Source organism: Penicillium argentinense (genome assembly GCF_028826775.1).
Source record: "Penicillium argentinense strain IBT 30761 chromosome Unknown utg000004l_segment0_segment0, whole genome shotgun sequence".
NCBI classification, from domain to species: Eukaryota; Fungi; Ascomycota; class Eurotiomycetes; order Eurotiales; family Aspergillaceae; genus Penicillium; species Penicillium argentinense.
This window is the reverse complement of record NW_026622663.1, coordinates 4,801,356-4,825,324: the sequence shown is the minus strand read 5'-3', so window position 1 is coordinate 4,825,324 and position 23,969 is coordinate 4,801,356. Positions and strand designations below refer to the sequence as shown.

Sequence of the window (23,969 nt, the reverse complement as noted above, 5' to 3'; positions counted from 1 at the left end):
GCTTAGAACGAAACAATCGACCGAAACGATCAAATGTGTCGACTGCTGGAAGGTGGGAAGCAACTCGTCAACAGTGGGGGAATCTGAGGGAAAGGAGAAAAGTCGGGTGGCCCGAGCTTCTGTCCGCCTCGCGGGCCACCGCCCGCGATGCGCTTCTCTTGACTTCTTCGGTCTCTACTCTTGTCCTCACGATTCGGCACGCAGAGAAACTTCAGCATGCCTGACTCCGAAGAAACAACTGCATCGGCAGCACCAAAGCGCCCCCATTCCGCCGTTGATGGTGACAGCAATGGTGAGTGTCCCGTTGTCCAAAGCTCCTACAGCTTTCCGTGGCTCATGCTGACTAGGACTCGCGAACAGACGACGATTCTTCCTCCGACGATGATTTCGGTCCCGCGCTGCCCTCTGAGGTGGCACCCAAGAAGAAGCGGAGAAAGCTGCCTTTTGAGAAGGTTTACGTTACAGCACTGCCTGCGTCGCCGCGCTACTCCAAGTCGCTCATGCACAAGGAGCAATTGTCCTTCGTGACGTTCACTCCGTTTACCGACTTTGTAATAACCAGCTCTATTGATGGAGTGGTCAAGTTCTGGAAAAAGATGGCCGACGGGATCGAGTTTGTCAAGGAATTCCGCGCCCACCCTGGCGAAATCCGCAGTACCGCTGTCAGCGCCGACGGCCGCAGTTTTGCGACAGCGGGAACCGACAAGACGGTGAAGATCTTTGATGTGATTACTTTCGGTACGTTTCTGATCTACAATCCTCGAAGTGCGGATGATCGAGTGTACTAACAAGAAAGCAGATCTTCTGGCCTCATATCCTCTGGAGTTTACGCCGAGGTGTGTCTGCTGGGTACACCGACGCGGCGCTTCTTTGCCCCTGTTGGCGGTGACAGATGAGACTAGCAGCACGATTAATGTCTTCGATGGGCGCGGTGAGAACCCTCAGCCTATGCATACGGTGACCTCGGTCCATCGCAAACCAGTGGTGTCAATCGCATTCAATAATGCATACGACTGTGTGATCTCAGCTGATGAGTCGGGCATGGTCGAGTATTGGCGGGCTGGAGATGGATCCTTTGAAAAGCCTGACAACGTGTTCGAGCTCAAGTCGTCGACCAACTTATTTGCATTCAAAAAGGCCAAATCCGTACCGACGGCCATTACCATGTCGCCTTCGGGCGAACAATTTGCGACTGTCTCCTTCCCGGATCGTCAGATACGAGTATTTGAGTTCGCGACTGGCAAGCTCTATCGCACATATGATGAGTCAATAGCGACTATCACCGATATGCAACAGGCCGGCACTGCACCTTATCAACTGGACGAAGTGGAATTCGGGCGACGGCTGGCCGTGGAGCGGGAGCTGGAGGGAGAAACGATGCGAGACAAGATCAATGTCTCCTTCGACGAGTCGGGCCATTTCCTACTTTACGGATCTCTTTACGGCATCAAATGCATCAACACGTACACCAACCGGGTGGTGCGGGTTTATGGCCGCGACGAGCCTTTTCGAGCTCTCAACCTCACCCTCTACCAGGGACAACCGCAGCGCAAGGGCGTGGTGACCGTTTCGATGGCTGCTAGCAGCAATCCGCTCCTGCAAGAGGCCGAGGCGCGTGATCCTATCCTTATCAGCACCGGGTTCGCCAAGGTCCGATTCTATATGTTCACCAACGAAACCGAGGTGTCCAAGTCGACTCGTGACGTGCAGAATGAGAAGCCGACAGAAGGCGCGGGAGGAACCAAGGCGGCTGGCCCCAAGGCTGGCGAGACTGGCACCGCGGCCATTCTGCATACAACGATGGGCGATATCCACCTGCGATTGTACCCGTCTGCGGCACCTCGCACCGTGGAGAACTTTGTTACACACGCCCGCCGGGGATACTACAACAATACCATTTTCCACCGTGTCATTCGCAAGTTCATGATCCAAGGTGGTGATCCGCAGGGCGACGGTACCGGCGGTGAGTCCATCTGGGGCGGCGAGTTCAACGACGAGTTCTCCAGCTTGAAACACGACAAGCCATACACGCTGTCTATGGCCAATGCTGGGCCCAACAGCAACGGTAGTCAGTTCTTCATCACGACGGAGAAGGCATCATGGCTCGACAACAAGCACACCATTTTTGGGCGAGCTGTTCAGGGGCTGGACGTGGTGCACAGGATTGAGAATGTCAGGACGTTCAAGGAGAAGCCAGAGGTCGACGTCAAGATTATCAGCATCACGGTTTCGTGATCTACACCATGTACATTATAGTCCAATATTATGCGAAATGAAAACAAGCGCTGAGTTTCAATCCCACGTGGGCCGATTCATGTAACTATTTACTCCACTTCATCATTTGACCAGGTAGAATCCGTAAAGCGAAGTAGAGCGAGATTCAGAACCAGACCAGCAGTCAGATATGAAACTTACTACTAGAAGTAGAAGCACCATTAGTTGTGATCCGAGTCGCTTGAAAGAAAAAAAAAATTAAAAAAATTTGACCGTGCAGGAACAAAGCAGAGCCTATTCAACAGATGACCGCAGAAACGCCGAGAAATGCTAGTGGTGAAGTAAAGTCATGCACGAACGAGTCCGGTCATTGATCTGCGAGCGCCCCCAATCCATAGCCTGGAGATTGTGATCGAGATCCATACCAACTATATCATGCAAGACCGCAGACGCGAAAAGGAGGAACATGCTGAAAACGAAATTAGAAGTCATTGCCCAGGAGAGATTCATCGCGGAAGCGGTCGAATCTCCACATCTGCCGCCGATTGCGACGGTTTCTGGAGACGACCACGACTGGGTGGCGGGACACCCTTGGGCGCAACATCGGTTCGCGAGGAGCTAGCCAGCGAGCTCGCGATTGCGCCAGGATGACCGGCAGGCTGTTGCACCCAGCTGGCAGGTGGGGGGCTTAGGACCCCCGACCCTGGTTGCAGAGGGCCCAACGCGCCGCTGCTGCTGGCGCCGTTGGGCCCTCCGTAGAGGCCGGGCCGTTTGGCTTCGTAGCGGCGCTTGAACCAGACGCCCAGGATGGTGAGGATGGTGAAGCCGACGACGAGGACGATCAGCATGACGACCCATTGGTAGTGGGTGCTCCACCTGTGACGAATTAGATTAGCGCATTCAACCCAGTGGGACGGTGATCCGTTTTGACAGGAAATAGTATTCAAATACAAAGAAAGGCCAACAACTCGAGGGGAAAGGGGAATATGGAACGCGAAAGCAAATACGGATGGGTAGGTTCGGGGGTGAAGACGGGGTTGACGGGCATACCATGACTTCTCTTCGTCCGTGGACGCATTTTTAGAGGAACTCGCGACCGCGGTCGCGGTCGAGGTGGAGGTGGTGGTCGCGGTGGATTTGCCGGAGCTGTCGGAGTCCTTGTTGCTGCTGTCGCTGGAGCCGCCGGACTTGCAGTAGCTGTTGTACCAGCTGGAGAGGGTGGCCTGGTCGTCGGAGCCGCAGTTGGAGCAGAGTTTGCCCGAGGTTTTGAGGGAGGTGAGGAGGGAGGATTGGCAGAAGCAGGACGTCCAGGTGGATTCGGCGCCGGCGGTGCAGCTATCTTGAGCGGAGTTGAGGACGTTGCATTCGATACCGCATTCTGGGAAGGACGAGGAGGCACTGGTGGGGATGGGCTTCTCGGCGGCGAAGACGGTGCAGCAGAGAAGCAGGGCGAGCACGAGGGCTGGCCAGCGGAGAGTCATGGTGCCGGCGCAGAGCAGTTGCAGGTTGCAGGTGCAGATGGGCAGGGGACGAGGTCAGGAGCGGGCCATATCGCAAGTATCGCGAGGGGGAGAGAGAGAGAGAACGGCGGGGGAAGGTTGGAAAGCAAAGCAAGCCGCACGCCGCCGGTTTCAGTTTGGCTGCGTCCGGCGTCCGCTTGCGACTAGCGTGCCTAGTAAAGACTACCAGTACAGGAGTATACTACGTATTTAGGGGACGACGACTGTGCTTCCCTGGGTTCGAGATTACGTCGATGTTTATTTTGATTATTCCGGTTGTTGATGACGATTGTATTTGCTCCTATGAGCTGGTGGACCATGAAATGAAAGATGGTGTTTCCCACGGACACGGACTGCTCATCAACCCCAAACGGGCTCACGGGCGATCGTCGGATATTTGCCGAGTGTGAGAGGAATGCGGCGGAGAATGCAAGCAAATGGAGGGTATGGAGGTTCAGTACATTCCTTCGGTACACAAGGTACTACTAGCAGGGAGATTAGAGGTACTACATTATTATGATTATTATGATTATTACTACTGTGTAGCAGGGTATCCTAGGGCAGTGCCTTTTCGGGCCTCTGAGTACATGGTAGGGTCATTCTGACCGATTGGTCTCGATCGCGTCGGGTCCGTTATTCTTTTCGCCTACCACGCCCTTTTGGCCCCTTTGTCTCTCGCCGGTTCAGCAATCCCAGTGGATATCCCGGGTTTGAATCCAATCAGGACCCCGCTAGCCCGTTGAATCCCTGAGGGTCTCTTTCCATTCATTTCCGCTCGGATCGCGCGCGATATTAACGTGCAGTCCCACCGACGCAACGCCGGCAGGGTGCAGCCCACGAGGATGTCCACATGGCCGACAAGCAGATACCTGCAGACATACAAATTCCTATAAATCTGAGGGCCCTCATACCCCCATCGCTTGGTCTACATGTACTCCTCAGATCAAGCCTCAATCGTCTTCTAGCGCGGTCGCATTTCCGATGGTCGCCATTTCCGGCAGGCCCAGTCACAGCCACAATGTGGCTGGCCCGATGCACGTGGGGGTTTCGATTGGGACCGGAAATATAAATTCGTGAAGGCGGTCAATGATTCAAGGTAAACAAGTGTCTAGTATCATGCGATAGATACTATCTATGACTATGCTACTTACTACTACAATACTAATCCTATATGTAGTACGGGTGCTCCTGGGAGCTCAATCCAAGAAATGATTTATTATCACATTGCTTGCACTCTCTAGCCCTTAACTACCTGAACTCGTTGCCTGAGGACCATGATCGTTCGTTCTATACGAAGTAGATTTTCCCCCGTGGACTCGTTCTCTACTATTGGTTCTTTTCAAAATGGCAATTCATCTTTTGCTTCGCCTCACCGAAATCTCGATCTGAACTAATATTAATGCTCCTCGGTGTCCCTATCTCACTATGTACTGGATTAGTTCAGTTGTAGGGCATCATTAAAACCATGGTCCAGCGAAATAAATCCTATGCCCCTTAAGACGCACTCTACACCGCATACGCAGCTATAGAGATAGTAATAGCTGGCCAAAGTACGATTTCGGTCTAGTCAAGTGTTAGCCATACATCTATTTTAGGCTGTAGTTCCTAAGAGAATATCCTCTGACTATTATATCACGAGCACAAGTAGCCATTTAGCTATAGTATCTCGGGGCTGAGCAGAGATGTATTATTCTTTAGGCACCCATTTTTTAAAATTCTATAATTTGACATAATAATTATCTTATTGTCAGAAGATAGTGAAATAGGGTAAGTAGTGTTGATAGAGGTTCTGTATCCTATGCGGTCGCACCAGCATATTAAGGTACCCAGAGCCACACCCGCAGCGGGCCAGCAACTTACCCATCGCAACCAACCTCCTCCCAACCGGCGACCTACGAGTAGTCCCCAATGGCCACCACAACGGCCATGCCCTCGCGCCAACTCCTCACGGCCCTCTTTGGCTCGCTGGGCAACACCCGCTGGTCCCTCTCGCGCGTCCTCCGCAGCGACAACCCCCTCGACATCAACGGCGAACTGCGGGGCACTGCCGCCTTCACCGCGCTTAACCCCTCCGATCGCGACTGGCTCTACAGCGAAGAAGGCGAGATCCCGAGTGCCGTCACCGGAGCGGCTGCAGTGGCCGGCCTCCGCTGGACCAAAAAGTACATCTGGCGCGGCAGTGACACTGGTCGGATCAGCGTGTGGTTCGTCAAGGTCGCCCCGGGCCCAGACGAGGCCGATTACCTCTTTCACAACTTCGATTTCTCCGAGTCCACCTCCCCAGCGGATGCCAATGAGTCGACCGGCGATTTCGTCACTCCGCCCAACCCTCCTGTCGTCGTCACCTCGGATCCGACCACCATCCTCGCCGCGCAAGGGAATCACCTCTGTATCAATGACATGTACCGCACCGCCTACGCCTTTCGCATTCGTCCCGAGACCGGCGAGGTGCTCAGCTGGGCCAGCCGACACGTCGTCAAGGGCCCCAAGAAGGACCAGGACATCGTGAACTCCTACCAACGGCTAGAATGAATCCAGCTTCCCCTCCCCTTCCCGTCCACATCTGGCCGTGTAATGAACGTTTACGACATCATGAAAAATATATAGACCTCCATTCGCATACAATCTCTCCTTCATATTTCCTCTGCTTTGCATTCATTACTAATCCGACCGTTCCTCTACCACCCATCTTACAGGGTATAAATGAAATCCGGCCGCTTATCACCCAGCAGCTCAATCTGACTCTGATCCAGACCCTCGATCCACTGGTCGCGCTCACCGCGCCGGCGCTTGCTGTTCTCCTGCCTGAGCAGGAAGTACTGCAGGACCGATCCGCCCAGCTCAAACAGGACCAGGTAGGCGAGAACCACGCCATGGCCCGGATAGTAGTGGGGGGAATCCTCCTGGCGGTAGATGTTGGAGGAGACGATGCCGTTGAGGTTGCCCCATCCGATGATAAAACCCAGAGAAACACCTCGCTTGTAGACACCTAGAAATACGTGAGTCGCCAATCAAGCTATTGTTCACGTGGAGAAGAGAACTCACCCTCGGTATTGTTACTCGTCCAGGAGATTGTGTTGGCAATGGCCGGGTAAATTCCCATCGCACCGAGGAAAGTTCCGGCGTAGCGTGCGCCGGGTGACGAACAACCCAACAGCATGCAGAAGCCCACAATTCCCAGGACGGAGACGGCCATGTTGCAGATTCCACGCTGTCGGGTGCGATCGGCAATGAAACCAACGGTTACAGTGAGCACAGCGGCGGCGGCGTATGGTGGCACAGACAGCAGTTGGGCCTCAATTGAGCTGTAGCCCTGTTTGAGAGTTAGCATCAAACCATGGTTATATTTAGTGCGAAAGACAAGAGAACGCGGGCACTCACTAGTTCATTGATAATCGTCGGTACAAACAGGGAAAAAGCATACAAGGTGCCATCGGCTCCCATGTAGATGATGGCACCTGTCCACGTCTTCCAGTCTTTGACGCTTGCCCAGAAATAGTCCATCTTGAACTCCTCATGCTCCGCACTGGACTGCTGGTCCGCCGCCAGACGGCGTAGGACACGAGCACGGTCATCCGGCGTCAAGAACTTGGCCTGGTCCGGGAAATCATGGATCAACCAGAAAGAGGCCACTCCGATCAGGATCGTCGCTAGACCCTCCAGAATAAAGATCCACGACCAACCAGACTTGTCGCCCACTCCATCCATCTTTGCAATCGCCGCAGCCAACAGACCACCAAAGGAGCCAGCCAATGCAGCTGCAGAGAAGAAGATCGCCATGCGCACTCCGAACTCAGAGCGCTTGTACCAACAGGAGAGGAAATAGCTCACACCGGGGAAAAGACCTGCCTCCGTGAGACCGAGGAACCAACGCACAGCCATGAGACCAGAGTAGTTCTTGACAACACCCATGCAAGTCATGCAAATACCCTATACAACGGAGTTCCGAAAGTTAGACAAAGGCTCTCGGCGCAGTCGAGATGAGCCAACACTTACCCAGGCCATCATGATCAAGGGGATAAAGACACTCGGCCGGAGCCGCTTGAGCAAGATATTGGTCAAAGGCTCGAAGACAGAGTACGAGACAAAAAAAATGGTGAGACAGGCATTGTACTGCGGACCAGACAAATGCAGTTCCTTCTCGAGTCCCACAAGCTTTGCATTTCCAATATTTGTCCTGGTAATAGGTTAGCAAACTCAAGCGATGGCATGGATGGCACGTGTACCTACCGATCGAGGAACGAGACGAGATAGAGCAGACTCAGCCAGGGCACGAGACGCAGGTCGAGCTTCCAGAGGAGCTTGCGATCCTGCAGATACCAAATGTCAGTGTACCTGCGTCGATCGGCGATCCTGATCCTGGTCCTCCGCACACGCACATGCAAGGCAGGGATGAGGTTTTGAGTGCGATTCATACGATCTTGGCCCTTTCCTCCTCACTCAGGCCCGCGTCCGGGTCCTCGAACGCGGCTAGCCTTTCATCGGTCTTGTAGTCCTCTGCATCGGAGATGCGGGATGTATCAAGGGGTTTCTCCTTCTCGTCGGATATCGTTGCCATCGTTGCGTAATCTCGAGGCTCCCAAGCACGCGCCGGACGCAGCTGCAGAGTAACAAGGAAGGTAAAAACACAAAGCAAGTCCCACGACTGAAAAATTGTCCTCAGATAAACATGCAAAGCGGGGTTGACCCAGCGAGCTTATAAATCTGCGTGGAAAAACTGGGTTGAAGCTCTAGGAGCCAATCAGCACTAGTTTGGAGAAATTGACTGCCGACAGGGGGATCGGACTTCGCGCCATTGAGGCCCGGTGCGTATGCTGCGTTAGCTCTTCTTCTCTGGGGATGGTGGAGAAAGGGATCATCCCTGCGATCGGCGGGTTCGTGCCGCGATGGGTGAGATCGGCGGGGGACGATCAAAGATTCAGGCATTGAGTGGAGGTGGCGAAAAGGCGAGGAAGGGCCAGAGTACTACGTTTGGGTTGATGCCTTAGTACTGTTAAGGTAGGTGCCTTAGTACTGTAGCGTGATAGCCCAATTTGAAGGTTGAACCAAGATCCCCAAGATCCATGGATTGGGATGGAGTGATTCCAAAGGTGTGGGGGTGGTTGGGGTAGGAAGCGCGGGGAATCTTAATTTGGGCGAGTCCGACAGAACAAAAGTACTAGTACACGTATCCGTGACTACCGTGAGATACAATGTACAATGTATAGCTAGGCAGGTAGACGAGCTGTACATACTGCTTTAGAGGGAGTATGTTCCTGAGAGCCGACCAGATCGTTGCTCTATACAGTAGAATCGCCCAATTGCACCCCGTGGAGCGTGGGGAAGTACTATACATCGAGCCAGTCGGGAAACCATCTCGGCAAACGGCAGCCGCGGAGACTCGGGGGTATCCAAGCATGCATCTCCGGTGCTCCGGGTCTTTTCATCTGCTACATGGTCCTGCAGACTACTGGGAAAAAACGCACGAATACCCTATTCGATTTCCAAATTCCGGATTGTTCGCCTAACTCCTAGAAAATTGAACGACATAAACCGTGGCCGCCATCGCCCAGGCCAGCACACCCAATTCGTTTTTCTCCATCCGATTCATTCACATCTACAATCTTGAATCTTCGAATCTCTTGTCGAAGAAAACAAAAAAGAACATGCAGAAGCCATGACATTTAGACATCACACGGGTCTTTTCCGAAGGTGATCGTTGCGTTCACGCCTCGCTTGATACCGCCAGGAAGGCGCAAAATGTTGTAAGCCTTAATGGCCCATGCAATCGAAGTGAGTCGAATAGACATGCAGCCGGTCTCCACGTTCTCGTCGAAAAACCCCTCGATGTGCTTGGTCCAAATGCGCTCCCGCAAAACATGGCGTGTGATTTCCGAGACATCCTCGAGATTCGTACGCACCTTCAGGCAACGAGTACGCCCTTCTGCGATCTCTCGCTCCAGCTGCACAGAGGCGGGAAAGGTCGGCGTTCCGACCTGGCGCACCCGGACACGGCCGTACTTGATAAAGAGCCGACCTCGGCAACGGCGCAAGAATTCCTGAGCCCCATCCTGGTGAACAAAGCGAATCATGACGGACGGATGTCCGGTGATGGGTTCGGTCTTGGCCAAGATGGCCTTCTCAATTATTCCGCCGGTGACGTTTGCCAGAACATCTTGAATGTGCACACCGCAGGGCAAGTCATCAACCAGGACAGTGCGATAAACATTCTCGTCGCCCATAGTCGGAGTCGTCCGGAGGCCAATAGTGAAAAGACCCAGTTCACGAGCTTGGAGCTCCTTGCGTTCGCCGAACATGAAAATAGCGGCATTTCTCGTCTCTTGGTCACTATCGAATGCATCACATTTGGTTGACTTCCACCGAGGCTCCTCGGTCCAGGATCTCGGGTCGGCTCTGAAGCCCAAGAATCGGAGAAGGATTCGAGAGAACTCCGGTTGAAATTCGGCTCGTATTTCGGGAGCCAGAGCCTCCATAGCTCGAGTGAAGCTGGCTTGAGTGGACTCAGGTATAGCAGGCAAGACCTGGGAGATAGACGGGGGGATAGTCTGGGTGGGCGTGGAGCTGAACTCCTGAGTGGACAGTCGAAGGTTCCTGACACGAGAAGCAAGGTTATCTCTGGGGACGCGTTGCTGAGAGACCGATTGTCTAGCTTGACGGTTCCCCTGGCCCTGGCCGCGACCATAGGCAACCCCAGAAGCCGAGTCGATCATATGGGGTTGGGTCTGTCCCGGTCCCTACTCCCAACATCACCATATTCAGCCTTTTGTTCGAGCGATCAACATGGGACAATGAATGTCCTTACCTCAGGAGCGATCGGAAGCGGAGCATCTCGGTGCTCAGCATGGCTCACAGAGCTGCTACACTAGATCAGCATCTCATATCCTGGGTAGGCGATGTTGGGATTGAAAGCCCCGGATGAAGGCGAGATGGACAACGACATGAGACTTGATGCTTACTTGTGAGGAATTAAAGTCGGGTATTCGAATACACCGATGCTCTCGTCGACCAGTGAGCGTTCTCGTGCGTGCGAGGCCCCGGAGGATTGAGAAGGCTTCATCGTGAAGCTTCGACTTGTGAGCGCCCGTGAAGGTGTGCGAATCTGAGAAAGGCGGAAGAGGGAAAAGAGAAGAGAAGAAAGAGAAGCTGTTGCTGGATTGAAACCAGCCAGAAATCCGCGGGAACGTGCAAACCCGACGGAATATCAGGAAGGAGCCACGGGCGCTCCAGGTCACGGGCTTCGCGCCTGCCTCGTCCTGACAATTGGGAGACTCCTCAGGTTGTCAAGAGACCGCAGGGGAGATTCGAAGACTGGAAAATCTGGAAATCCTCGTAATTTTGCTCAGAAGGCTAGGGAGCGAACGGATGGTGAGGATAATTGAAGACTGAGGATCTCTCATTTGATACTTTTGTCAGGATATCTAGGCTACAACCTAGCACCTAGCACCCAGCACCTACTTCTACTCATAGTGCGGTACCTTACCCACTGGCAGTTATACCCTAGGGTAGTAGCATAGCATTGCCCCTTAACCTTCACAATGTTGTGTCCATCTGCAACTGTTCCCCCCTCCAGTGTCTACCCGAGGAATTGCCCTTCGGCCAACGCAATCCAAGGAAGCTGGTCATCCCAGCATTGCTGCATTAATTGGCGAGCATGTTGAATCTGACGAAAAGGTGAGCAATGTTAACCAGTTCCCCAAAATGATATTTGATCAGGAAACTCACCTGCTTGAGTCCAGATTTCTCCAGCATAAAAAACCGATTGAGCAGCTTCATCCGCTGCGATGCATCTCGCGACTCACACCCGGCCGTGAATAGTGGGAACAACGAGCAGAACTCCGCAGGAGCATTAGATGGCATGCGCTCCAGAGCCCCAATAAGCTTGCGGAGAGCGTCTTTGACAGGGAAGGAGTCAGGTGAAGAGCCCAATACACGTCGGTGAAGATGGACCAAACCCGCCGATCGGAATGCCTCTTCGATCGCCAACATATCCTGGCACTCGTCCTTGTGATGGTCAGGATTGGCATGGGCGCACTCGCTGAGACCTTCAATATCTCCCAGCACGGCTTGAGCCTCCATGACCACGTCTGCAGAAGGATGCCAGGTTGGCCGGAAAGTCCCCTGTTCATCGAACCGTTCATTGTCACACTGCTGAACCAGCCGCCCGAGACGAATGAAGAAGGCACCCGTGCGTGGAGTGAACCCCGTGAAGCAGTCTACGGCAAATTCGTCATGATGCTCCGAGCCGCAACAGGCCGCGAGGACGGTATGATATAGCATCAAGGGTGGCCCCGCCTGGCGACAGGATAACGCTCCCATTGTATCGAGATAGCCCAGCCAACGGGCAAAAAAAGCGCCAATGCGATTACCTGGTCGCGCAATCCGCTCGCTCCGTGCCAGGAACAGGTCCCGCGCCAACTTGAGATGGCTCTGCCAGGTGATCGGGACTTCAAACGTACTGGGAGAAACAATCTTCAGCGATAAGAGAAGAATTGCCGTTGCGAGATGGCTGTCGGTAATATTTTCAGGAGATGCTTCAAGTGCAACACGCAGGGCAGGAAACACTTCGCTAACCCAATGCGCGATTCGGTTTGCAGGCTCAGGTTGTCCCAGGTATCGCGCGCGGTGACTTGCTGAATATGCCAGCAGCAGGTTGAGAAGATTGGGGTCTCCGGTGGCCATCGAAGGAAGCACTGACAGAAACGGATTGTTCTCACAGTCATGGGGCACCAGCATTCGCGATGTATGGTTCAGGAAATGATGGAAATACATCAAATTGATGGGGTTCTCTAGAAGTGTTCGTGGAAGCGGTGACAGGTATCTCGGAATGTTGATGGGCACTGGAGAGGCATAATACCCGGTGTAATCATTGCTTTGCGTCGCAGGCGAGGCCCAAGGTGCACTGGGAGAAGCACTGTCCCCATTTCTGCTCTTCATTGCGATCGAATCCAGTGCTGAGTTAATATCAATAGCAGCATGGTCGTTATTGAGGGCGAGGTCTTGATCTGGACGGCCGCAGTCCAGCCCATAATTGTCGGTGACACTGGTGAGATAGGCCTGCCATTTGCTCTGGGCCAATGCTGAATCTTTTGTAGCTTGCTCTTCTTCGGCATGGTGCAACGAATGAAGCGACTCGCTGCGTGGGGCATTCATTGAACGGACTGCCCCCCGATCATGCGCTGAAGAGCCCGTTGTTCGAGCGCCACCTGTGGACGATTCATGAGAGCCCAACAAAGCCAGGATGTCATCATGGCCAGAAAGGTCACGGCCGTATCCCATTCCATGATGGTTCATCTGGCCTCCGTCATTGTTGTGATTAGTCGAATGGTTCGTCTCATCGACCGAGTTGCGAAGGAACGACTCTGGCTGAGATACAGAGTTTGCGTGGAATGCAAAAGCAGAGAGAGAACGAAGACCAACCCCCTGATCCGCTGCAGTCGAAATCGACCCATGAAAGGATGGACCAAAGGGGTACCCTGTTAAAGATGCAGAAGTTGCTGCGGCAGACACGGTCGAATGATCTGCCCATGTCGAGGCAAAGTTAACTTCTCCTTGCGAGGGTGAATGAATACTGTCGGGGCCTGACTGCGGCTTTGGTGAGTCAAACATGCCCATATGGGCGGCTGTACCAGGTGAGATTGCATCAGGGGAGCCGAGATCTCCAGACCGGAAGTTGATAAATCCATCTGATGGATGATTGCTTCCTGGAGTAGGTACTTGGGTTTGATTCGCTGCACTTGTTGGCATGGGATCAAATCCAATCACCGTGCCTCCATAACCACTGGACTGGGACCTAGGAGAATCCACTGACGCCCGCTTCGTCCTGCCACCCCAATTCAGACGGACACTATAGTCGCATGACTCTCCTTGTCTTTGACAATTGAGACACATCGGCTTTTCTTCTCCACTGTGCATTTTCGAGTTAATATAATTCTGGTACGTCGCTCCGGGTTTCCTGCTGCTCTCTTACCATTTCACCTTACGTGCTTTGCATGGCCTGTAGAGGTCATTAGTCACCTTTCCATGCACCGATTAAGGGGATTTCACGAACCAGCATCCTTTTCGACTTCTGCGCTTTGGCTCTGGCGCACCAGGTCTTCTCGGACGAGGCATTGCCCGTCAAAATAAGGGCAATTTATCGCTAGTGGTGAGCGATGGTGGGGGCGAAGCCAGAAATGAAACAGCAAAAGACGCTCAGTATGGCCTTGGAATGTTCAAAATATGGCAGACGGCCTGCACTCTCCATACAGGTTGTGTGACTTGTATAATTCGATGCAGATTGCTCACGAGATGCCCAGGTTGGATCGCTTTCTGCGACGGCAATTGTGTTGGCCCCAGGTAGCAACGAAGCGAAAATCAACCAGACACCCACACCTAGTAGACAAGCACATCGAGGTGTGGGAGGGAGATGTGCCTTGGAAGAACTCTGGAACCAGCTGCACCTGCAGCAATGAGCGAGGTTCTGCAGAACAATGCAGCGAACAATAAAGCAGTGACGATCGTGACGATCACGCACGACTCTGGGGTAACCGGGAATTTCTGGGGAAGGCCCACTTGACTGTCAGACCTCGTTCACCATGCAACTCGTCAGACGAAAGAAAAAAGACGCAATGGAAATCCAGAGGAGAATACGCATCTCTGGAGACGAGAAAGTGTGGGGAAGCGAAAGATAAGACTGATTCAGCACGGCGACCGGAAAATCCCGCGGTCCGGGACGGCATGCCGCGGCAGACCGGTCACGTGCTCTGCGTCATGGGATCTCGGGTGCTTCCAAGGACCCGAGGGTCCGCGCTCGGGGCGGTTCCTGGTTCCATGCCGGGAATGGAGATTCTGTATCCTCGTTCATTTCCTCAACCATGTCTCGTGCGCTCTTTCAGATGCACCCACTGCAACAGTTGCCCAGTCCCTCGCGGGGCGTCTCGGCCCTGGTTCACGTATGTGGAAGGCGCTGGCGGTTGTAACCGTCTACAGATCCCAGAGATGCTTCAAGGCTGAAATGCTGACTTGAGGCCTCAGTTGACCGGTCTCGCAAGCTTTGCCTATTCCTTTAAATTGTAAGTACACCGGGGCTTGTCCGTCAGTCCGTTTCTTTACGTAAAGACAACGCTAACAGGTTGATACAGCATGCACGATAACCCTAACCGCGCGTATGTCTTCCCAAAAAGAGTTTCGGATTTACTCGGGATGGGGAAGATACTGATAACTCATCTAGGAACGAGGCATATGGCTGGCATTTTCAATATCTGACTGTAATTGGCCTGAGCCTGTCGACTCTGACCTTCATTGTCGCTCTCCTCGCCGATATCACGCTTTCGCGGCGCCTATTCCTGATCAAAAATCTCCTGTCGGTGTGCAGCGCACCTATGGAGGTTCTGATCAGCGTTCTTTACTGGGGCCTTCGTCTGGTGAGTGGAGACACATTCTCGTGTTTTATTTTCGCTCATCTAATTGACTTTTTAGATCGATGAACGTCTGGTAATTCCTGATTGGGCTGTTATCCCTCTAGATGCCGGTAGGTGGATTAACCCCGGGATCCGGCTTGTTGGAGTGGAGGCCGTGTTTGCTAATGCGTTTAGGTAGATATAAGCTTCCATGCAATCCCATCCATCGTCATGTTGATTGACCTCCTGCTGCTCTCTCCTCCATGGACGATTACCATCATGCCCTCTCTGGGTCTGTCCGGTGCCATTGCCTTTGGCTATTGGTTCTGGGTTGAGCAGTGCTTCCAGTATAATGGCTGGTACCCTTATCCTATCTTTGAACAGCTACCCACCCCAGGTCGCGTGGCGCTCTTCTCGATTAGCGCAGTTGTGATGGCACTGAGTACTGCCACTCTAAAGTGGCTGCACGGGCGCGTCAATGGCTTTGGCGTTCCAACCCCCGCCCAGTCTTTCCCTGGAAATATTAAAAAGACTGAGGGCCTTTAAGAAAAAAAGAAGAAATACCCGGGTTGAGCTAAGCATTAAATGCTGAGTTTTGGGAAAAGGCACATTCAGAAGCCACCACATACCTAGGCAAAAGGTGAATATGATCTGCATGCTGAATATATATATAGCGACGATTGCATTGATTACATGATGTTTTTCTGTTACATATGGTGGCATATCGTTCGGAGCAAGTCGCATCACATGGTTCATTGACAGCTATTGATGTTCCTTTATTGATTTTTCGGGGGCTGGGTGTCTCCTATATGGCTATATATTTCCGGATCATGACTGTTCATGTCAAAATAGATAGAAAAACACAGCTTTGGATCTTACATTCATATTAAAGAAGCCCCTGTGATACGAGCGCTACAGCACCCTATCCACCGATTGACTCGGTTCACAAGTCACACGTGGTATTACACACATTGAGATCGTGATAACGTGCGATGCCGCTATAAGATAAATGTTCTTCAGACCGCGATGCCCTGTAGATAACAATACGGCACGCGTCATGGTTTCTGCTTCGTAAAACCACGAGCTCGACCCCCTCACGATGCCCTTTCCATGATTTTAATTCCCTCGCAAGCTTTAAACCTTGCCTACCTTCAAGGTTTACCCAGTACATCATGATGAGATACGCCGCTCATGACTTTCACTAACGTAACCCGTAAGCGAGTGGATCATGCAAGCGGCCGGATCAGCCCAGAACACCATACTTAAGGCGATATTTTATAACTTAATAACTCAACCATAATAAAGTATTACTTATTAAGATTGAGTATATAGTATTATTAAAATACATAGAGAAAGCTATTAGATTTGGAAATAATTCAAATCGATTTTAGTAGAATTACCATAAATTACATTGTATTTTTGACTAAACGAAGCCAAACATATATATCTTCTATGAGACTATCTTGAAATATCTGGAAATTTGTTGATACTTATATTGCTACTATAAAGATAATATAAAAGTGTTGATTAAAAAATAGATAAGAGGTGTTGAGGTATAGACTCCTAAAATATCGCCCTAAGTATGGTGTTCTGGGCTGATCCGGCCGCTTGCATGATCCACTCGCTTACGGGTTACGTTATTGACGTTTACTTGGCGAACTGATTACATAATCGATCTCCACCCTCCATCTTTCCTTGGAAGAACGCTAGATTCCAGTCTCTCAGCGACAACCAACTACATCCAAGTCCCTTCAAAATGTCAGCTCGTCCAGTGTTTGGTGGCTGGTTGAACCGGACCGCAGCCAGCTCCCTCTCTTGCCCCCGTTTGATCTCTCAATCCGGCTCCCAAATGGCGTCGAAGCACCTCGCCCGACTCCACTCGACGGCCGCTCGTCCATCGGCCGCGCAACTGGCCTTCCGACCCCAAGTTCGCTCTGCTCCATCCTCGATCGCCTGTCCGACCGGCCTACGGGCGCAATCGACGTCTGCCGCTGGCAAGGAGGAGGTGAAATTGGACTGGGACTCGTTTTTCAAGCTTCGCGCTTCCCGTCGCCGCTACTCGCTCGCCTCTTCGATTGCGACCTCGCTGGTGTCGACTACCGTTGGTGTACAGTTTCTGTCCAACCAAGACCTGGAATCTCTGGGTGCTCAAGTGATGGGCCTTGACCCCTTCGTGGTTCTCGGTATGGCGACCGCGGCATGTGGTGCTGTGGGCTGGTTGGCTGGCCCGATGGTTGGAAACGGTGTATGGGGACTGGTATATCGTCGCTTCAAGCCGTCTGTTGCTACTGTAAGTGTCAAAATCAAGAAATAAGATACTTCGCGATAGATCCTCTAACGAATCGCCTCTGCTGCAGAAAGAAAAGGAGTTCTTCGACCGCATCCGCCGATTCCGTGTTGATCCTTCCACGAACTCCATCGCCAACCCCGTCCCCGATTACTATGGTGAGAAGATTGGTAGCGTGAAGGGATACCGGCAGTGGCTCAAGGACCAGCGCGCATACAACCGAAAGCGTCGCAACTTTATCGCCTAAATCCGGCATTTTCCATTATCTATTCGAGTGCAAATGGATGACCCTGTGATCCGGACAATTTCAGCATCTATTAGGTCATAATTTCCTTTTTTTACTTTCTGGATCGGTGTTTTATATCATTAGCGGTCCGGGTGAGTTGGGTATTATGTTAATATTTGAAAATGACTTGATAGCGCCAACAAGCTCTGTTTCAGTTTTGAAAAGTTGTTCATTTAATTTGGATTCGAGGTCTTGCTACGACTGCAGATATCCACCATGGCATTGAACTAATTGGGTCCTACCAGCCCAGTATGTTCTTCTGACTACAGCTTGGAGGACGCCTTGACCTTGGGATTGCGGCCGGTGTCGACCTCTGTCCACCAGGGCACACCGGCAGGAGGATTGTTATCGAGATTGGCACGAAAATTAGGCTTGCGCTTCTCGAAGAAAGCCTTGACACCTTCCGTTTGGTCCCTAACAAAGTTAGTATAAATACCCGTTGATGGAAACTGAAGCAAACGTACTCAGATTTGAATGAGTGGTAGATGATCTTCGATTCCAAAAGATGTGCCTCCTCCGCGGTGCCGGGGTTTCGCCACATGAGTGCTCGGTTGAGATATGAGGAGGTCGGACTGACATTCTCAGCAATCTCGGTGGCAAGCTCGAGGGCTCGAGGCAAAACCTTGGATGCATCAGGGATGATCTCGTTGAACAGATCGCCGAAATGCTTGGAAGTAGGCGGGAACACGCCTCCGGTACCGACAAGATAGTTCGCGTTGGAAAAACCGACTAGCCGAGGCAGGAAGTAGGAGGAACAGGACTCCAAGACAATACCGCGACGTCCGAAGACGAAGCCGTATTTACCCTTTTCGTACGCGACCCTGCAGACTCATTAGTTTCACGCACAGATGTTGCCAGTAGGTCAAGTCTCACCGAATGACAGCAGGAAGAGTCATCGTCATACCTACACCCACAGCAGAGCCTTGCATGGCTGCGATGGTTGGCTTGCGGCAGCGGTGGATAGCAAGGGCAACGCGTCCTCCCCTGGAAACTGTTAGAACAGGACAATCACAAAAGTAGTTGGAGGGTAATCGATATACCCATCACGGTGATCCGAAGCCTGCTTGTCGATGTGGCTGCGAAAGCCAATGTCCAGGTCAGCACCAGCACAAAAGTTCTTGCCCGCGCCGGTCAACACGACGACCTTGACACGCTCATCCACATCAAACAAGGGGAAAAGCTTCTCGAAGTCCAAGACCATCTGTCCAGTGAAGGCATTGTGGTTAGCGGGTCGGTTCAGTGTCACCACCACGACGGGCGTCACAGTCGGAGAGCCCGGTGGATGGTGCGAGACGACGACATGGCCGGTCGTAGGAAGTTTTTCGTAGGAAGCTGGTAGCTCCAGCGGTTCGGGGTCGTAAATCATCTTGATGAGAGGAGATTCGTGGGTGGCGGCGTGAGAGGGGGTTAAGGAAGAAAAGCGGACGAGGATGAGAGAGGAGAGGGTAAGAGCAGAGGTTGAGGTTGAGCAATAAAAGTAATAAGAAAGGAGTTACAAGTTGCTCGACAAGCGTTGCTGAGGGCAGGCGCTCGGCTCCGCCGTCGACAAATCAAAGAATTCACGGCGGCTGTCTCCCTTTGCCTATGGTACTTTCATTTCGCCGTGTCTACCCTAATGGAATAATGTACTCACAGTATCATACCTGATACCCGCAAATACTATAGCAACCTGTGAGATGTCATCACTACCCGTCGAACCTCGGCTCGGCTGACAAAAAGTGTGGGGAAAGTTGAGGACCCCGCATAAACAACAATTTTGGAGTATACTGAGCAGTATGTACCTTGAACTTCTCCATTATTGGAGTGTTTCCTATCATACCTCAGTAGCATTCCGAGGTCGATGCTCTGGAACTTCCAAAGCACAGAGACGAAGATACCTTCAAAAGACATCAGATCAGAATCCAACATGAACGGCGTAGGGATTCGAAATCGAGTCACTAGTAGAGGGCGCGGTATAGTTTGCAATGCAACCGAAGAAACAGACCTGGAGATGTCATGGTGAGCCCTCGACTCTCAAGTTTTGGATTAGACAAGAATGTCAACACACATGAAGAGCTACACTACAGTTGCATTTCTGCTGGAAAGACCTCGATGAGAGGAGCATAGCGCTCTTCTTCTTCATGCCGGAAATATCATTATGATACCAAGAAAATTCTTGAAACGAGCTAATCGGGGTCTCGATAGACTCTTTTGTGGCGATGCCCGAATCCATGTGGAACAGCCAAGGTGCAGGAAGGGGGGCCGTTTGAGAAAAGTGGAGGCCGTGGGAATTCCTATTCAATCCAGTACTGGGCCTTCAAAATTCGAGGAAGTAGGATTGGTGCGAATACGGAGCATAGAATAGCAGCAGAAGGGGTTTCGATCAACGAGACTGCTTTCGATAATTAATGCCTGTCAGAGAGATCATCCGGCCTGGTCATGGTACCGAATTTCAACATGAGAAAAGAAGATAGGAGTGGGCTCTTCTGCCGAGCTGAATGAAGGCGGATTTTCATCGAGTTATACAGCGTTGCGTGTTCACGATCTACGAGTGATTTGGGACGGCGAGACCATTGACTCGGATTGCTCTCGTCATAGAGGGTTGATGACCAAGACCCTATCGACATTGAAGCCATGACATGACTCTGTCCAGCAACAGCCAGCTATAATCGCCGGACGACGGGAGGATGTGTGGAAATCTAAAACCAAACAGTCTTTTCAATTCTCACTTTCAATCACCATCTACAATGCATCACCTCACGACCCTCCTTGTCCTGTCGGCTTCGGTCTCGGCTGCTGTGGTCCCCAGCAGTCCCTCTACCCCTGCAGCTAGTACTCGAAACCATCTGTCCGTTCTGGATACTGGCCTTCCTTTGCAGTGGAGGTTAACGACCAGTACGGCGTGTGCTACATCTCCGCCCTATGAAAGGTTGCAACCCTGGAACTTCTGCCCAGATTGGCATCTTCACTTACGCTAGCTAGGAGTGCCAGCGTAAGTCCATTTTCCACCACCTTGTCTTGCTATACCGATCCTAACCAGATGACTTAGCCGACTGGTCCAAGAAGAGCCCGTCGTTCACGCCGCATTATGCGACAACAACTCCTACTTTACCAGCCTCAACTACCTCAAATACGACTGGAACGACACCATCGTCAATGCTGGCGAGCTCACTGTTGGCCAGGACTTCAGCAACTACCAGAATGGAATCCCCGTTCCTCTTGGTGTTGGCCGTGACTGGACACCAGCACTGGTACGGGAACTGCAACGCCCCGTACGAGGCATGAGCCATAAGGCGTGGAATGGCGCCGAAAAGCACTGAATTTTATTCGTATGAATTATTCAGAGGGTTTCCAAGATCGGTCAGAAGAAGTGGTCATGCGAATGTATCAACTGAAATGTATATAGATATGAGACCTCTGCAATGTATCCATTCGGGTCCATGACCTCATCCGGCCGGAAAATATTTTAGTGGGCGCCACGCGCACCTCAGGTCGTAGACTCGAGAGTCCTCATCTGCCTTCGCAAACTCCCTCCTGCCTTATTTTCAAATTGTTAGCGTCGCACCATTCGCAAAGAGTATACTTGCGAACACAAAGAAGGTCACAAGGCGGAAACAGAATCTGCCGCCTTCCCCACTGCGCTTCCCAAAGGTTGCCCGTGCCCAGCAAGCCCCAAGACCCTTTTGACCTCACTACACATCCCATTCCTCGCCAGCTCGACATCACAATGTCCGGCCGTACTATCTCTTACGGCCGCGGAGGCGCCGGTAAGCTCCCCCAAACAAAACAGCTTGTACCTGTGCAGCGACTCATCCACTGGGGACAGGCAACATGTCGCGCCAACAATCCGCCACCACACCCAAAGACCTCATCACCCCCACAATCAAGCAAGAGGTCTATACCACTGGTCGCGGTGGCTCGGGTAACATGGCTCACAACGATCCTGACCGACCGGAGATTGCTCGTGAGAGCCAGGATATCGAATCCCCGCCATTGCGGGCGCAGCAGATCCCCCACCACACGGGGCGAGGTATGTCGCACAGCGCTGAAAGAGCGCCGATGTTAGAAGGAACCAGGCGGGGCTCAAGGTGCATAGACTGACACAATATGCAGGTGGTGCCGCCAATGCCTATATCCCCACGCCCGAGGAGGAAGAACGAGCTCGACAACAGGAGGCGGAGTTAATTCGGGTGCGTACTCAGGATAAAGATCGCATCAAGGAGATCGAGCACGAGCGACAGGAACTGCGAAAGGAGTCGCCTTCGACCTAAGTGAGAGCTTGTCGATTTTCGCGACCGGTCTGAGAACCCTCACGGATGGTGATAATGAGCTTGGTGTTCAGCGTTCACGCGGCGACACTGATGATTGATGTTGATGATTCCTCGCCGAGACAGGACATGATTGAACCAAAGACATTTGCAGAAGTACTGCGGGCGGTGCTGCAAGGCGTAGTTGGGGCTTATCTCGGTGCTTTGTTTTCAAGACGTTTTGGCCTCGGGGGTTTTTTTTCTTTTTCTGTTTCGTTCTTATCATTCTCCGACTCATCAGCCCATCAGCTTCTGCCAGCGGGATGGCGGCCGCATCCTTGATGCATCCACCAGGGAAACATACGGCGCTTGGTGTTGGGTCCGGTTTGTAAAGGCGATTCGTATTTCTATAGTTTTACGTTGGCGCATGGATGGTGGCCCTCTATCGACGGGATTTCATCCTAATTGCAACGCTTTCATGACTCGTTATGTACAATGGTCGCGACCCGCTACTCCCCGCGGGCGCGAATGCAGTGATTCCAGCTGGTGACAGCTCATCCTGATTCTTCCTCAGGTAGAACCATCGTGGACAGGTCCTGCCCGGTCAGTGTAGATGACTGCACCATGGAATCCGCCTACTCGAAATGGTAGTTCTTCTTTTGTTCCGCTATCTCTCTTCCCGCCCGTTGCTCTGCAGTCTCTCTACGGAACGAGCGACCAGCCCTCGTAACCAAAAGTCATACTTCTTCTGGCAAAAGACAGCCGGTAGCATCAATAGGCCAGCTGAGCAATTCGCGCCATTCAGGCCCTAACTGGTCGACAATCTCCTTGAGAATCAGGGCACCCCAATTCCCCATCCACCACGAGTCCCGCAGGTGGTGCAAAATAACTGCGTAGTGGGCGAGCACCACCAAGGCAAACGGTTGTCGTTCCCGGACCAGATCCTGAAACCGACCAGGAACCCGGAAGGTCCAGCAAAAAGCGAAATCCTTCGGTTCGCCACCATTCATCAGTCGTTCAAGGCAGCTGCTTAGATTCTCGATTGCACACTCGTATACGCCCGTCTCATGGGTCGCATCGCGCGCGGCTTCGATCCCATTCCGCCGCCTCATTGCGAGTACCACCAGCCGCGACATATCCGGCATTGTGGGACACGATACCGCAGGTCGTACGAGCGGCCAGAGCTCACCGGCGGCCACCCGCTCCATTGTCGTCATCAGGGCTCTTACGAGCCACCGCGTGAGCTCAAACACTTCGAGGAACTCATCCAAGATATCAGGTTTTTCGTCTTCATCCATGCTGTCATCGATTAGACAGTAACCAAAGGACCATACCAATAGCACGCAACACAACGCAAAGGATGCATTGCATTGTGACTGGGTGAGCTCGTCCGCTCCATCTAAATGGATGCCTGTCAGGGCCTGGGCCTGGTGTTCCCGTGCCGCAAGCAAATACTTCCACCTGCGCTCGGCAGATTGAGTGGCTCCAGCCAGCTGTAGAGCAGAGAGCGCCAACAGCCCATGTCGAAGTGATGGAAAGCGCAATGATAGCTGTGGAATGGTGGTCTGCCACAGCGCCTCAGCGGTGCGGTCTCGCGCCATAGATCGATATGTTGTTGTACACCAATGCATCGTCAACTCCAAGTCCTGCAGGTGCAATGGATTTTCAGTTTCGGAGGGTACCTGCGCCACTGGAGGCTGCCCCTCCTCCTTTGCCAGCTTAGATCGCGGTACGAGATCTGTCATGACGGACGGCGTCGCGATCGATATGGATGTGTCCGCGGTCGAAACAGAGGCAGCGGAAAGACTCGAAATGGACGAGGCGGAGCGAGCCTTGCTCTGCAGGCGCGTGAGGCGAGGCCGAGGCGCATCCAGCATGATCATACTGCGGTCAAGGCAAAGAGGGTCCGAGTCGACGAGCTGGACTGGATGTCAGATGAAGATGACCATGGAGAGGGGGTTCCAGGAGCTATGGCTCTGGGCGCGGGACCGGTCGGGAACGACCTGTCTCCGTCGCCGCATGGCTGCATCGCGTGCATGGAATACATGGAGTTGGGGTCCGTACCTGGCGCTCGTGCAG

At 52.5% G+C, this 23,969-nt stretch overlaps 12 protein-coding genes across 12 annotated transcripts; 6 read left to right on the top strand and 6 right to left on the bottom strand.

Moving 5' to 3' along the window:
- Positions 1 to 216: 216 nt before the first annotated feature.
- N7532_004726 (WD40 repeat domain-containing peptidylprolyl isomerase) lies at positions 217 to 2,235 on the top strand (the record flags this gene model as incomplete). The annotated part of the gene is made up of 3 exons (XM_056617220.1): positions 217 to 292; positions 361 to 738; positions 800 to 2,235. 3 exons carry the CDS (start codon positions 217 to 219, stop codon positions 2,233 to 2,235), a joined length of 1,890 nt encoding a protein of 629 aa, XP_056477577.1.
- A 485-nt stretch (positions 2,236 to 2,720) lies between these two features.
- Positions 2,721 to 3,695, bottom strand: N7532_004725 (uncharacterized protein; the record flags this gene model as incomplete). The annotated part of the gene is made up of 2 exons (XM_056617219.1): positions 2,721 to 3,090; positions 3,265 to 3,695. 2 exons carry the CDS (start codon positions 3,693 to 3,695, stop codon positions 2,721 to 2,723), a joined length of 801 nt encoding a protein of 266 aa, XP_056477576.1.
- Positions 3,696 to 5,621: 1,926 nt separating this feature from the next.
- On the top strand, positions 5,622 to 6,245 carry N7532_004724 (uncharacterized protein; the record flags this gene model as incomplete). The annotated part of the gene is made up of 1 exon (XM_056617218.1): positions 5,622 to 6,245. The coding sequence occupies one exon, from the start codon at positions 5,622 to 5,624 to the stop codon at positions 6,243 to 6,245; it is 624 nt and encodes a 207-aa protein (XP_056477575.1).
- Positions 6,246 to 6,403: 158 nt separating this feature from the next.
- N7532_004723 (allantoate permease family MFS transporter) lies at positions 6,404 to 8,271 on the bottom strand (the record flags this gene model as incomplete). The annotated part of the gene is made up of 6 exons (XM_056617217.1): positions 6,404 to 6,702; positions 6,759 to 7,026; positions 7,095 to 7,643; positions 7,710 to 7,890; positions 7,944 to 8,023; positions 8,131 to 8,271. 6 exons carry the CDS (start codon positions 8,269 to 8,271, stop codon positions 6,404 to 6,406), a joined length of 1,518 nt encoding a protein of 505 aa, XP_056477574.1.
- A 1,105-nt stretch (positions 8,272 to 9,376) lies between these two features.
- N7532_004722 (uncharacterized protein) lies at positions 9,377 to 10,423 on the bottom strand (the record flags this gene model as incomplete). The annotated part of the gene is made up of 1 exon (XM_056617216.1): positions 9,377 to 10,423. The coding sequence occupies one exon, from the start codon at positions 10,421 to 10,423 to the stop codon at positions 9,377 to 9,379; it is 1,047 nt and encodes a 348-aa protein (XP_056477573.1).
- Positions 10,424 to 11,286: 863 nt separating this feature from the next.
- Positions 11,287 to 13,767, bottom strand: N7532_004721 (fungal specific transcription factor domain-containing protein; the record flags this gene model as incomplete). Its single annotated transcript, XM_056617215.1, has 3 exons — positions 11,287 to 11,373; positions 11,436 to 13,675; positions 13,728 to 13,767. 3 exons carry the CDS (start codon positions 13,765 to 13,767, stop codon positions 11,287 to 11,289), a joined length of 2,367 nt encoding a protein of 788 aa, XP_056477572.1.
- A 799-nt stretch (positions 13,768 to 14,566) lies between these two features.
- On the top strand, positions 14,567 to 15,637 carry N7532_004720 (androgen-induced gene 1 family protein; the record flags this gene model as incomplete). Its single annotated transcript, XM_056617214.1, has 6 exons — positions 14,567 to 14,644; positions 14,727 to 14,764; positions 14,834 to 14,857; positions 14,923 to 15,115; positions 15,171 to 15,222; positions 15,291 to 15,637. The coding sequence occupies 6 exons, from the start codon at positions 14,567 to 14,569 to the stop codon at positions 15,635 to 15,637; spliced, it is 732 nt and encodes a 243-aa protein (XP_056477571.1).
- A 1,210-nt stretch (positions 15,638 to 16,847) lies between these two features.
- N7532_004719 (presequence translocated-associated motor subunit PAM17) lies at positions 16,848 to 17,625 on the top strand (the record flags this gene model as incomplete). The annotated part of the gene is made up of 2 exons (XM_056617213.1): positions 16,848 to 17,381; positions 17,449 to 17,625. 2 exons carry the CDS (start codon positions 16,848 to 16,850, stop codon positions 17,623 to 17,625), a joined length of 711 nt encoding a protein of 236 aa, XP_056477570.1.
- A 302-nt stretch (positions 17,626 to 17,927) lies between these two features.
- Positions 17,928 to 19,030, bottom strand: N7532_004718 (enoyl-CoA hydratase/isomerase family protein; the record flags this gene model as incomplete). The annotated part of the gene is made up of 4 exons (XM_056617212.1): positions 17,928 to 18,078; positions 18,129 to 18,485; positions 18,538 to 18,648; positions 18,705 to 19,030. The coding sequence occupies 4 exons, from the start codon at positions 19,028 to 19,030 to the stop codon at positions 17,928 to 17,930; spliced, it is 945 nt and encodes a 314-aa protein (XP_056477569.1).
- A 1,360-nt stretch (positions 19,031 to 20,390) lies between these two features.
- N7532_004717 (uncharacterized protein) lies at positions 20,391 to 20,963 on the top strand (the record flags this gene model as incomplete). Its single annotated transcript, XM_056617211.1, has 3 exons — positions 20,391 to 20,538; positions 20,626 to 20,635; positions 20,693 to 20,963. The coding sequence occupies 3 exons, from the start codon at positions 20,391 to 20,393 to the stop codon at positions 20,961 to 20,963; spliced, it is 429 nt and encodes a 142-aa protein (XP_056477568.1).
- A 407-nt stretch (positions 20,964 to 21,370) lies between these two features.
- Positions 21,371 to 21,914, top strand: N7532_004716 (DUF3602 domain-containing protein; the record flags this gene model as incomplete). Its single annotated transcript, XM_056617210.1, has 3 exons — positions 21,371 to 21,410; positions 21,470 to 21,673; positions 21,757 to 21,914. The coding sequence occupies 3 exons, from the start codon at positions 21,371 to 21,373 to the stop codon at positions 21,912 to 21,914; spliced, it is 402 nt and encodes a 133-aa protein (XP_056477567.1).
- Positions 21,915 to 22,627: 713 nt separating this feature from the next.
- N7532_004715 (uncharacterized protein) lies at positions 22,628 to 23,767 on the bottom strand (the record flags this gene model as incomplete). Its single annotated transcript, XM_056617209.1, has 1 exon — positions 22,628 to 23,767. One exon carries the CDS (start codon positions 23,765 to 23,767, stop codon positions 22,628 to 22,630), a length of 1,140 nt encoding a protein of 379 aa, XP_056477566.1.
- Between the last annotated feature and the right edge of the window lie 202 nt (positions 23,768 to 23,969).